Source organism: Centruroides vittatus, unplaced genomic scaffold (genome assembly GCF_030686945.1).
Source record: "Centruroides vittatus isolate TY-2023 unplaced genomic scaffold, ASM3068694v2 contig_1079, whole genome shotgun sequence".
Taxonomy (NCBI): Eukaryota; Metazoa; Arthropoda; class Arachnida; order Scorpiones; family Buthidae; genus Centruroides; species Centruroides vittatus.
In genome coordinates this window covers 169747-183957 of record NW_027120694.1, presented here as the reverse complement: position 1 = coordinate 183957, position 14211 = coordinate 169747, and the positions used below count along the sequence as shown (strand labels likewise).

The following is a 14211-nucleotide window of genomic DNA, read 5'->3' as shown; positions in this document are numbered from 1 at the left end:
ATTAATTTAAAATAAGCCATTTTAATAATATAAATTTAGGGGTTTCGCTGTACGAAACACTTATTCCATTTACAACAATAGGACGTTTTTATGTCCTTATAAAGCAGGAATAAATAAATGTAGCGTAATAAGATAGAAAAAAATCATTACAGAAATCGATTCTACTTCAGAAATACATAATTTTTATTTATATTTTTCATTTGTATTATTTCAAAAGTAGCAATTGTTATTAATTATATTCGTTTCATAATATCGCAGTTGTGTCGCTAAATACGAGAAAACTATAAATTTCTCATTATAAAAAGTTTCTTTAGAAGAAAAAAAAATGAAATTTGTTGTTTTTTTTAACAACAAAATAACGAATCGGAAGAAAGGTGAGGAAATTATTAGATCCTATCCAATTGTTTTTGTAATAATTTATATTTACCTTGACTTTCCATCCTTGATGTAAGTTATGAATTTGTTAATTTTGAATTTTGCAACAAGAGAAAGTGTTTAGAAAACTAAAAAAAAAGCTTATCAGATTTTAATAAATGCTTCCAATCTTATAAAAATCTCCCGTTTATCATTAAAAAAGTGTGAAATTCCAGAGTAAATTATGAAATTTTTTTTCCTGCATTTTTTTAATTGCTGTTCCACTCGTCAATACTTTTCAATTTTGGCTAGAGGCGACTTCAATTGTAACTATTAAGGAAAGTAGAAACTAATTTATTCTTCTGATGGCAAGGTCGTGTATATATCTCTCTCTCCTTATGCATTGTTTGTACCGCTGACGATCCCCTGCAGCAAGTTTTGGAACTTATCCAACGTATTTAATATACAAATCACAAGTCTAACCGATTGGAAATTAGTCGGAGCGTAAATTTTAACCGTTCACACTACAGAAAAAAGCCTTACATTTTTTTAATTGCAGGTCGAACAGTATCGCAGATGTGAAGAACTCCAGATGAATTCTCCTTGGTTACTCTGGTTGTTGTTGCTGCAAAGGGCCATTGTAGCCCTGAGTGAAAACAATAACCGATCCCTCAGCGTGGATAAGATAAATAATGAGAATATCGACTACGAAACGTGGGTCAACGCCGAAAAATTGATCAGGCAATTCATGGATATAGTAACCAAAAAGGCCTTACCTCTAATAGTCAAGATCAACTCTGAAGTCACCTTATCGTCCGATTGTATGGGGAGTTTGATGAAATTATTCATGGATCTTAGACAATTTAAGGGATGGGCTGTAAAGAGTAAGCAATTTTCTATTATAAAATAATTAAATTAATTAATTTATGCTCTTTTTTCGGCTGAAAACATAAATTTTTAAGTTGTAGAATGCAGAATTTTCTTAATTATATTTGATATCGCTTCAGGGTGCTTAAATTTAGGTCAGAGAGTTGCGATATCGATGAAAGAAAAATTCAACATACTTTTTAATAAATTATTTAAATATTTTTGCTTGATTTGGTCTTAATATATTAAATATTACTCGATAAAATTCGTAATATTGAATCTTAATCCTTAATAATATATTAATTAAGCGAGTGTAGGGTGTACATTATAAAATACCAAAGCTACGTGAAATTTACTATGTAATATAATTAATTTTAATAAATTTTTAAGGAAAATCTAGAATAAATATTAACCTATGATGATCAATACAATGTACTGTACTGTGCATCCATTGTTTGAAGAATTCGTAAAGAAAAATTTCAATAATTAAGGAAAAATATAAGAAAAAAATTATTTATTGTTTCTTGTAAAAATATAATTTTAAGGAATAACAAATTATATAATAATAATAATAATAATACGATAAATTGGAGTTGTAAAAGCTGAATACATAAACTTAAATTATGCACTATTTTTTTGCAGAATGAAGAACTTTTTAATTTAATTTTTATATTTAAAATAATTTTTAATTTTTTAAACAATTGTTAACAATATTACAGCCTATATTTTCCAGAGATTAACCGTGGAAAATTTGTTGCAAATCGGTCAAAGGGTTTGCGAGTTTATAGAGAACAGACAGGCTAACTCACTCTAATTTAGTAATCATGCAAAGAATAATTATAATTTTATAAATTAAAGGGAGAATATATTATATTCGTCTGCAAAGGGGTTTAAGTTTTATTGTTTTTATTTTTTTTCTATTCAGTTTGTTTATTCCTTATGTGAAGTTTTTACTTTGGCACATATTGTTTTTTTTACAATTAACCTTACTGAAGTCCTATTTTTTTCGTGCAATTTATTTTAAAAAATGACATTGAAAGCGCAAAAAATAAGGCTGATGTTTCCTCTATAGAATTCTTAATGAAAATTATCAAAAAAATTAATTTTAAACCATTAATATTATAAATTTAGTAACTAGAATAACGTTAAGACAAGAATTCATTCCTTGCAACAATCGTGGATGCAGTTTTTAATAATGGTTTATTGTAAAATCTTTTCTGAGAATTTCGTAATAATTTTGTTTTTTTATGCTTGTATATTATCATATTTATAATAAAACACACTTAATAAGCCATTAAGCAATTGAGCAATATTCTCTCATAACCCTATTTAAGTTGTTTATAGTCAGGTTATAGTAAATAGGTTGTTGATCTATAAAATGCTAAAGAGTCGTTTTAACGGCTAATATTTAAAAACAGTTATATTATTAAGTATATATAATAATTAATTTAAGCGTATAATATTCTACAACTTAATTTACAAGTGGAAAAGGCGATGTAACCGTGTATAATGCGCACCAATAAAGAGCGCCTTACACGTATAATTTCTACCACTTTTATAATTTATTTTTGGTAATTTTGTAAATTAATACATGTATATTAATGTAATTTAGTGATAGATGCAATGGGAAAACCGACAGCAGGAATCCTAGAAGGTGTTGTTGCTTCACTAGGATCGTACGACGAATGCTTGGATATTGAAGTAGAACGTCCCAGAAAGACACCCATAAGAGGTCAATACTGCCTGCTAGAAATGTGGCCACCTCTACCTCCAAAACCTACTCCGGCATTCATCAGAAAGTTCGTTAGCAATATCAAATGGGACTTACTACCTTCGGATAAGGTAAGCAGGGGGAAAGGAGAAAAGGAAATCCTTAACAAGGTTAACACTTTCATTTTAAATTGCGTGTCTCACGCACGATATTCTGTTAATTTATATCAAATATAACGAAAAAACGGTTTCGAAAGAGGTCATATACCTTATAACCCTGATAACTGTGTGTCCTTTTTTCCCTATACGTCTACTTTAACGTGTTTATTGTGTGAATTCTTGAACACGAAATTGGCTTAATTTTCAGTTTAGTAAGCAGAAAAATAAGCGATAAAGTAAATTTTCCTGTAGAAAATTAAAGAAAATACATTAAAAAAATTATAATATTTACTTTTTTGTCCTTAATTTACAGTTATAGATGTTACTGTAAATTAAGGACAGATTAAGTTTATATTCTAAAGGTAACGAGTCCTTAATTTACAATTTAAACGTTAAATTTCATATAAAAATCATATATTTTTCTATTTTCTTCAATTTTAAAAGTTAATAAATAAGATGTTTAAAAATAATTTTACAGTATTTTACAGTAAATATATCGATAATTCCCCCCCTTTTTTTATTATTTAACAATAGGATCACGATATAATTCTTCCTGATCTTTGTTTGTTATAAATAGAAGCAAAGTGTAACAAATAATAATAATCCTGTGGCGTGGCTGCTCAATTGTATAATATAACACTTAAAATCTATATTTAAACATTACAAGAAACTAACTAATTATAAATTTTATCTGTTATTTGATATTTTATATAATTTTCTTTTATACTTTTCATTCTGTGGGCACAAAAAAGGGGGTCTTTTACCATACTCGTGGTAAGTTTGGCCGGGCTCACAGGGAGCAGGAGAGAAATTTTATAAGTTTCCAATCAGGACTCGAACCCGGATTCCTCAGAGTGTCAGGCACACGCCTTAACCTCCATTTTTCTTAATTCCAATGCCTAATTCTATCAAACTGCTAAGCTTTTTTATGTTCTTCTTTTTATTAAGAAAAATAAATAAATAAATAAAATTCATTTATAGATGAGAAAAATATTACATAATGTTTCTTTTTCAGTTATTCGACATGGCCCGAAACTATTCTTTCCTATTTCACCTTGCAAAAATTCAATATGGCGTCTGCGTGCCTTCAACGTGTTCCTACAAGGAAGTTGAAGATATCGCTAAAGCAGGTAAAAGTGAATGTTGATAAACACTTATCTTTACGTAAAAGTAACAAAATTTACTTATTTATTATTCTAAATAGCATTGTTCTAAAGCAATAAATATTATATTTAATTTTTTAAATTTATTTCCTACAAATACCTTCGTGCTTCGAAGGTAGCACATTGCAGAGAATCACGCAAAGTACGCTTTTATAATAGCTATTGCACGCTTATTATCGGCAATAGAGTAATATATAAAGTATTATTTTATACTCTACTTTCTGACTAAATATTGCAGGCGTATTGCTTCTTCAGAGTTCTATAAATAATTTTTTTAAAAATGAGATACAACACAATAAAATTGATTATTTTACACATTTATCGTACTCTGCGAAATAATTAAGATGTAATTGATATCGGATTTTATTAAATGTCGATTACGTTATGGTTATCTGAACGAAGACTGGCTAGAGAAGTCAAAATAGGCGGAGATAAGTAAATTTCTTAGATTTTGATTACTTTATTATTAAAAATGATTTTTCAACCGATTTTCGATCAAATCCTTTAGTTTCGATCGAAGAATGTTCATGTTTACAAGCAGTTTCTTTTTACTTAATTCTGTCTTCCCTATCAACTTACTGTACATTTATAAGGAGTACTGCCGCTAATTCTTATAGAAATGATTATTATACAGTGAAATTAAATATGGTTAAAATCAAATATCCGCCATTTTTTCAAAAAATTTTTGCTTTTTTAACAAAAATGCATTCAAAATAACCTTCAAACAACGGGCATTTTTAGAAACGTTTTTAAACAGTAATAACTCCCGAACAAAGGCCATTTTTATGAACTTTTGTTTGTTTTTTGAACAAAAATGCTTACAAAATAACCTCCAAACTACAACCATTTTTTAAAGTATCGTCAGTGGCCTTCGTTTAGTGGCCTGCTATTATTCATTTGGTAAAACTGAACTTTTATCTATAGAAATGTTCTTTTCATCAATAAATCTTCCTTATTTATATAAATTAATTATGATATTCTTGTAATTTATATAACTTTAAATGCAATTTTATCAATAATTTTCATTCAAATCTATTCATTTTCAGTTCTACAGGAGATGAAGTTTAACGGGTCCTTACACAGATGTGAAGTGAAGCGTGGTTTAAAATTTACTTCCGAACAAATAATCATTGCGTACGCATAAAAAAAAATTCATATAATTTCTATAGAGTTTACTATTTTTTCATTATGATAATTTTTTAAAATATTTTCTCCCCTGCCCAACAGTTGCGCTCTCGTTATAGTATTCTTGTTCGTTACCATTGGATCATTATTGGATATATACGCTTACAGAATAAAAATGAGCCATCAGATATGCATGAAAATTAACGACAACAATGGTAATTATTAAAAATAACATTGAATTAGAGCTGGCATATGGTTGGATCAACAAATAATCAGCCAATAGCGTGGATCAGCAGCGTGGCTGCTTGCTCTGTTGATCCACTTTTATACGTGAAATTTTTCTTCTTTCTTGTGTAAATATTATAAATTTTTTTACAGGAAAGTTCGTTAGGATACTTTTAGCATTTTCCGTTTTAAGGAACACCAGCAAATTACTGAAGCCTGATGCCACTTACCCAGAGTTATCATCGTTACATGGATTCAGGTTTCTTACTGTAACTGGAATCATGATGGCTGCCACTTATGGCTACTTTGATCCTATATTTTATCGTAAGTTTATTAGAAAAAAATATATACAAAACGTTAATTAATATACATGTCTTGGAAGGAATTACATAATTCAAATGCTGTGTATAAGAATTTGTATTGTGTATTGAGCAATGGATATTGTCTCGCTCCACTCAGCAGTTGAGTGAAGCAAAACAATTTTCATTTTTTTAATATACAAAATGATTTATGATTTTGAATTTATATAAATTTAAAAACACAATTGTTTTCTTTGAAAGCTCGAAGTTTAATTTCTAGTTTATTAAATTTGGAAATCATTTAGAATTAAAATTGACTAGGTTGATGGAGTAAGGCAATACAAAACAATCTGTCAAGGGGGTGTCTCCCTGCAGGACTTTTCAAAGGACTTTTTATGGCTTTCATTTTGAGGCTAGACATGTGAAGAAATCCCGGAAAATTCCACCTGGCCAGTCCATTAGTGAGGCTCGAACCCGCGATAAGTGTTTAAAATGGTTTTACCCAGTTAGTCACTAGTGGGCTCAAATTAAAATTGAATTAATTTCCAAATTTATATATAAAATACAATAATTTTACATAAATTATACTTTAATCTTTGGAAAAGTTCACTAAAATTATATTAATTAATCAGAAAATTCACGTCAAGTTTGCAAATTTTGTTTACAGATTTATGTACTGTACTTTGCTATTTATTTTCTTCCATGTATATTAATTAAACTTAATAAAAATAAGTTTAATTAAGTATCTTCCTGTAGATAATGTAATATATTAATTATTTTTTTAACCAACAGAAAAAATTGGTTATTTATACGACACTACCAGAACTGTAACGTTTCAGATTATTCTTGGTGGTCAAGTTGCCATAAACTCTTTATTCTTTCTCAGGTAATTGGTCTTAATTGGTCTTAAATTGTAAAATAATTAGTTAAAAAGTGCTTTTAAACACAGATTTTCTATATTTACAGTGGCATCCTAACTATGTACTTCACAATTAAATCAATAAAAGGTGAAAGGCAATTGAGTATACGTATCTTCCTCTTCCATCGTTTATGCAGGTAAAACATGGTTAATTATGAAATATGTTGTTCTCTTAAGTACCATTTTTGTAATATTTAATTAAATTTACAGGCTGATACCGACCATATTATTAATTTTGGGCTTAATGATGATGGTACCACTAATCAGCTCAGGACCCGTATGGCAAGAAATGGTTGGACATTACATAGATGTATGCCGTACCAACTGGTGGACAAATATTCTGTTTATTAGCAACTGGTGGCCCTTTTCTCAGCTGGTAAATTAATTTTCTTAGCTTAATTAGTAATTTTTGCATATGAAATTAACAAGCAGAGTATGCTTTACAGTGCCTGATGTCCATGTGGTTTCTCTCTACAGACATGCAACTTCACTTACTCTCACTCTTCATCATTTTCCCATTTTTTAAGTAAGATTTTAAGAATATAAAATCATTTTAATGCCTTAAAGAAATAGATTTAACTAGTTGAATTCTTGCAGGAGCCCGAAATTGGCTCTGTTCATCGGGATTTTTCTAGAAATATGTCGTGCCATAGCGGTGGCCATTGTGACACTGGTTTACAAAGTGGAGCCTCCTCTGATGTCTCCTGATAGAGAGTATGCTTATAGAATTTCTGTATTAAAACATATTTTAAAGCATTATAGTATGCTAATTTGAGCTATATTTTTACAGCGTTTGGGCCAACATGATCGACAAAATTTACTTGAAGCCACATTCACTAAATGGTGCCTTTAGCGTGGGTCTTCTTGCTGGTTATTTAATTGCAGAGCATTCATCTGTTATCATCCGATTGGTAAAATTTTGTACTTTTATACATAATTTTTTATAGTATTTATTATAACATAAAATCATTGAATTTTGTAGAAGTACCAAATACTTGGATGGTGCTTTACCATAGGATGTTCATTAGCCATGCTATGTTTACCGCACCATCTGGGTAAAACTCCAGAACCGAATGTAGCTGGCACTGTACTATACATGACATTTCATCAAACGGCATGGGCACTAGCTATGGCATGGATAGCTGTGATGTGTGCTTTAGGATATGGGGGTAAGTATGTAACAGAAAGTATCAATTAAGTGCTTTTTCGTAGTTATGTATAACTGTAACATAGTCAAACCTGGATATAGCGCTCCTCTAAGTACTTATTACCCTCCTTGAGTTCATGATATCTATATACAGTGATTCAAAAGTCACAGAAATTTTTAAAAATCAATAACTCACAAACTATTTACAGTAAGATGATGCGGTTTTCACAGAAATGTTTAGAAAGAAGCGGAAATTTTTTACGTGTAATAAAGATTTTAGTACCAAAATAGTTACATTTCTTGCCATAGATGGCGCTTGATAAGATTACATAATTTCTGTAGTTGTTACTACAGCTTACACTAAAAACGTTTTTATTGTTTTATTCTTATTTTAACAAATTAAGAATGCTTTCAGATTCCTACAGCGCCATCTATGGCAAGAAATGTAACTATTTCTGTACTAAAATTTTTATTACACATAAACAAATCCCGCTTCTTTCTAAGCATTTCTGTAAAAACCGCACCATTTCATTGTAAATAGTTGTGAGTTATTAATTTTTAAAAATTTTTGTGACTTTTGAATCACCCTGTATATAAAATACAGAACCCACCGGTATCCAGGCCTCACATGGTCGAGTGAATAAAACCAATGAATCGTGGGTTCAACACCTAAGTAGGAGAAAGTTTCCCATAGAAAGTCCCCTTAGCAGATCACCCAAGTGTTCAATTTAGTGCTACACTCGACCAAATGAACAAAGTTTGACTGTAGTACAGAATATGTAATAAAAATTACAAAAGCTGTTTAAAAAAATAAATAATTTCTATTGTAGGGGCAATTTTAGGATTTTTTTTGTTTTTGGTAAAAAATAATGCGTTTACTGTGCGTGGTTTCTGCTGAAAGATAAAGAAATTCGTGAAAAAGTAACAGAAAAATTCTTTTTATTAATATAATTCTTTGAAATTTCTATAGAGAGGTTTCAAGGTCGCATTTCACGTGATAAAATGCACATTTGTTCCGCCTCTTCGCCATGTTTGTGGTTTAGCTTCCGCTCGCTTAGCTTGCACGTGGTTTGTTATTTGCGCTTTTCAATTTAAACTTAATAGAACTGCAGTATTTTTATATCATGAACAAAGTTAAAAAGCATCTTTTTAACTTTGTCTCGCAGTCTAATAGAACAAGATGCTGATTTATATGGAGAGAAAGTTTCATTATGTCAGAGTGTCGATTCGTACGAAGCATCTACGTTGTAAATTAAGAGTTGTAGCCTAAAGTAGAATTTAGTGTCATCATAAATTATTCGGTTTTGACGACAAATTACTACACTCTTTCACAAATGAAGGCTTACAAATCTTTAGAGGTCCATAACTATCTTAAAAGTGGCTGGATTTCTCCTGATTACGTGCTCTTTCATAATGTAGTTGGGTTGAGGCCACTCATACCCCATGTATAATGTTGGCACCCACTCTGGTGATGACTCATAAAAGGAGGAATATTTTCCTTTGGAGTAAAAAACTTTTTCAATAATATATTATTATTAAAAAGAACTTATCATTATGTTATGTTATCTATAAATAATAAATAAGAATTTATCAGGAACAACTTGAAGGTTACTGTGTAATGATTATTTGTTACTACTGTAAAAAAAATCATTGTAAAAAATAACATCTTAAATAAATCTTAATGTTGCTCACCGAAATAACCTAAATTAGCTATCTGTAAGTGAACAACGGAAATTATTGTTTTATATCTTTAAAAATAGACAAGCTTTTGCTTATGTAAAGGACTGGAAGGACAATTGGTTCGACATTTATTTCTAATTCTTCATCTGCTAAGCGATTACCTTTGATTAACAATTTAATATTAACTCTACGGTATATTTACTACAAGCAGAGACTAAGAAACCAAACTGAAAAGTAAAAAATAAAGTTAAAACACAATCAATATCTATTCAAAATAAAATCTGCTGTTGTTAAAATTATTTAACTTTATTTTATCGTTATTAACAAAGGGATTTATGCAATCAGCTTGTACACATTTTATGGTAGGCCTACTCGTGCAAAAGTTTATCTAATCATTTATTGATAACTAATAATCAAATGTTATTGCTTAACTGAAATGAAATGTTTCTGACAAACTTTTGTACTGATATTCACTTTACCCGTATTAAAGTTTTTCTGGTTAACCTCCCTATTACGGTCGTTGTACAGAGATTTGAATGTATAACAATGTCTCCACATTGATTTATAAAAGTAAAACACAACGAAACGAGCGTAGAAAACACGAAAATTCACACAAACTTTATTCCTGTTTTAATTAAAAAATGTTTATTTTTCAGGTCCAATACAGAAGACACTTTCCTTTAAATTAATTATTCCGTTAAGTCGCCTTTCCTTTACTGCTTTTCTTCTACACGAAGTGGTCATTAGGACTCGTTACAGCACCATTAGGCAGACGTTAATTTTCAGTCACTACAACATGGTGAGTAATTTTCAGTACGAGTAAATGTAAATTTACGCGAGTGAAAACGTAAAAATTAACAGCATAAACGTTTAATTTCAGTTTTACGAATTTTGCAGCCACTTCTTAATTAGTTTTGCGTTAGCTTACGTGTGTTACGTGGTGGTAGAAGCACCATTTAGCAAGGTAGAACGGATACTCTTCCCCCATTGGGATTACGCATGCCAAAAATCTACCAAAGACACGTGTTTCTCTACCGAAAAGGAAATAGAGAAGGTTAACAAGAAAGAAATACAATTATAAAGGATTGTTGGATCACCAACGTGGAGTGTACAAGTGTACGAGTGATCTTATCATCTCGTTATCACTATTGAATCAATAGTAATATAGCGAGATACCATTTAGATTTATTATTTATAAACGATTTAAAAGTCATCGTGTGTTTTATGTTAATTTGTTCCTTTTGTTGCAGAAATTATTGTAAAATAAAAGATTTAATTGACGATATATATATATTTATGGTTATTAATTATTACGTTTAAACAATCCATACAATGTATAAAAAGTTCTAAAACAAGCCTTCGCAGGGGCAGAGTGATGACTATCCAGGGCTGGACAGACACGTTGCGGCCCTAAGCTATAGCATGTAACAGGCTAAATACTGATACGTGTAAAAATGTGAGGCCCTGAGCTATAGTAGACTCATAACGTGAGATTACTATTTTAATAATTAAAGCATTTAGCTATAAGAAAAAGTGAAAAATTAAGGGCTCTACCAGTAGCTAAGTGGATAAAATCACTCAATTCTTGATTTACAAGAGTGGGGTGCGCCTCACAACGAACTGGCCACGTGGAAGTTCCAAAGTTTTCTTCACGTGTCTGACACCCAAATAGGGGCTAAGTATAGGCCTGTAACTCCTACAAGATCCTGCCAGATTGAGACATTTTGTAAATTATTTTTATGTTTTTATATAAAATATTAATTAAACATTAATATAGCTTTCTATAAAACCGTCTGTCCTTCCTTAATATCGAGTACGTAGTTAGATAGACGAAAATCGAGATCAGATATGGAAAGTTTATGGCTACCATTAACTACATAGAACTTCTGGTTTGGACCGGAAGTCGCGTGATTTTTCTAATTAATTTAATACCTATCCCAAAGTATATGACAAATTAAAAATTGAGAAATAATTCTGTATTTGTTTGATAAAATTTTTAATTAAAAAGAAAGCAATTTTTCCGATTATATCCTCATAAAAAAAAGAAGAAGAAGAAAAGATGTCCCGAAACAGGAAAATTAAATTTCCTTGTATGCCACTCACAAGTCAGTTATAATTCACCCGTAACAATAAAATGTTACGGATCATTCTGGTGTCACTAATGCTAATAGATGCCAAAAATTCTTATTATTTTGAAATATTTCTTTAATTTCCAGTAGCGTAACCGCAGGGAGGGGCCAAATTAGAACTTGCAAAACTACATTCATCCCTGCATGTAATCACTGCAACCTCTTAGATACTGTGTAAACACGTGGTATATCACCTTGTAATTGATTTTTTTTTCTTCATTTATTTATAAAGGTAAGAGGCCCCTCCTTGGTTACGCTAAAAACCATTCGTGACTTAAATTTCTTTGAAGTAGCCCACAGCAACTGTCAAAAAATGATTTCTTTAGTAATCCACAGCTTCAAAAATTCACTTTCTATACAGGTTTTCTGACAAAACGTCACTTTCTTTTGTAGTCGACTACAAAAGAAACCTGCCTAAAACACACTTTCCTTTGAATTAGTCCAAGATTACCCAAGACATAATTCTTCTTTCAGTCAATTTACCTGTTAAACAGAAATAGCAACAGGAGAACGGACAATTTATATCAGTTTTTCAAAACCTGTGTAAGCCGGAATCGAATGGTATTGAATATATATATATATATATATATTTTTTTGCGCGGTTTCCGTTTTAAACAGGTTTTTCTTTTAAGACAGATAGTTGCTCTGTTTTTTTTTCTTTTTTTTGTCAGTTTAGGAAGGTTTCCGTTTTAGACAGGTTTTACTGTATTTATATTTATTTTTAGTTTTTTTTAATGACTTTTATGTTTTTATATTCTTATCAACTTATGAAGATATTAATTTTATTGGAGTGCACAGCAGGTTACATAAGGAAGGACTTTTTAAACGGGTGGAGTTACTCTTGTCTTTGAATCATAGAATGTAAATACAGTATGTGCTTTTTTATCAGCAGGAAACGCCAATCACTTTCGACAGGTGGTACAACAGTTTTGTTTTCTAGATTTATATGAAAATTAATTCATACAAGCATTCACAGATACTGTAATTTATTACATAAAAACGTAGACAATGTCTAAATCATATTATTTAATTTATACAGAAAAATTATAAGATGAGAAATAAATTAAAATTTACGCGACGATTTTTCTTCCCATTGTTTTAACACCTGTAATAACGTGTTAAACAGAACACGCAAGTTAGCAATTCATCGCAGATGTAAAGTGTGTATGTGGATAATACATACACACAGACTGACATCGATACATATAAAAAATACTCAAGTTTTCTAGCATTTCTCCACGTTTTAAGGTCCCCTCAATGTAAAAATGTAATAATCTTGGAAGGGTATTTTATGTAAATAAAAAAACAAGTTAACAACTCATAAATGAGTTAAATTTATGTGATTCGAGACACATAAGTTAACATGCCCACCAGTTGATCGAGGGTTCTCGCCTCACCAACGGGCTGGCCACGTGGAATTTTCTGCATTTTCTTCACGATTGTAACACCTAAACAGGGGTCCATACCTCATTTAATAAATAAAAAAATTTATTATCATTTTTAAAGCTAGACTTGGGCCCCCAATCTGCTTCCATAGTCCATATCTTCTGAATTGTTAAATACTGTATTTATTCTTATAAACAGCATCCTCTCATGTTGAAGGCTGAAAACATTAAATGACGTGAACGGAGATGGCAGCACTTATTAAGTTAACATGTGCTGCCATCTGTGTTCGTTTTTAGCTCGTCTTAATCTCGTACGATTAACACCGAAGCGCATAAACCATATACGGTTGCTTCTTTACAATTAAATATTTTAATAATTGTCGGAACGAAGTAACGACTAATACTTGACTTCATGCATTCCTTGTCAACACTATAACTCTAGAATGAGTTGTCCGATCTTGATGAAATTTTCTAGGACGACTCATCACTCAAGGATGAACTGATAAATTTATACTCTCAAAAATGATCCATACTGAAGAAAAACGCGATCTTCTGTTTTGACCCCTATCTCCAGTTCTACAAAAATGGATCATTTTCGAGAGTTGAAATTTTAATCAGTTCATCCTTGAGTGATGATGAGTCGTCCTAGAAAATTTCATCAAGATCGGACAATTCATTCTAGAGTTATAATGTTGACAAGGAATACATGAAGTCAAGTGTTAGTTGCTTCCTGCATACAGGTATAGGAGCGTCATCTAGTGGTCGGAAAATATGACAAGCAGTAAAACGGTAATTTCGAAAGGTAAATGTTATCGCTAACTGGACACATAACAAATATAAAGAATCTTTATAGAATAATAAGTTTAAAAAGTTTTCTTTTCAAAACGTGGAGCAGCAGCGATCAATATTGATGACTTTACGATCCATTGCCTCCTTCGTCTTCCTAACGTTAGTACGAAATTTCGATCTCTAAATGGAGAAGCTGCGCAGAGATTCCAGATTGAGATGAAGTCTCAATTCATCATCATCGATGAAATGTCAATGATTGG

At 30.7% G+C, this 14211-nt stretch overlaps 1 protein-coding gene across 1 annotated transcript; it reads left to right on the top strand.

Annotated features, from left to right (window-relative positions):
• The first annotated feature begins 827 nt into the window (after positions 1-827).
• LOC136974419 (nose resistant to fluoxetine protein 6-like) lies at positions 828-10937 on the top strand. The gene is made up of 15 exons (XM_067269293.1): positions 828-1238; positions 2834-3063; positions 4106-4220; positions 5300-5387; positions 5481-5593; positions 5757-5927; positions 6695-6788; positions 6869-6958; positions 7032-7197; positions 7268-7347; positions 7419-7535; positions 7612-7732; positions 7804-7990; positions 10305-10447; positions 10529-10937. The coding sequence occupies exons 1-15, from the start codon at positions 947-949 to the stop codon at positions 10727-10729; spliced, it is 2208 nt and encodes a 735-aa protein (XP_067125394.1). The 5' UTR covers positions 828-946; the 3' UTR covers positions 10730-10937.
• The last annotated feature ends 3274 nt before the right edge of the window (positions 10938-14211 follow it).

What these genes read in the sequence shown, in the direction of transcription:
- LOC136974419 (XM_067269293.1), top strand. Translation starts at nt 947, where the DNA reads ATGAATTCTCCTTGGTTACTCTGGTTGTTGTTGCTGCAAAGGGCCATT. An exon ending in TCCGAACAAATAATCATTGC is followed by an intron (nt 5,388 to 5,480) that starts GTACGCATAAAA and finishes CCTGCCCAACAG; the next exon opens with TTGCGCTCTCGTTATAGTAT. An exon ending in AACTCTTTATTCTTTCTCAG is followed by an intron (nt 6,789 to 6,868) that starts GTAATTGGTCTT and finishes CTATATTTACAG; the next exon opens with TGGCATCCTAACTATGTACT.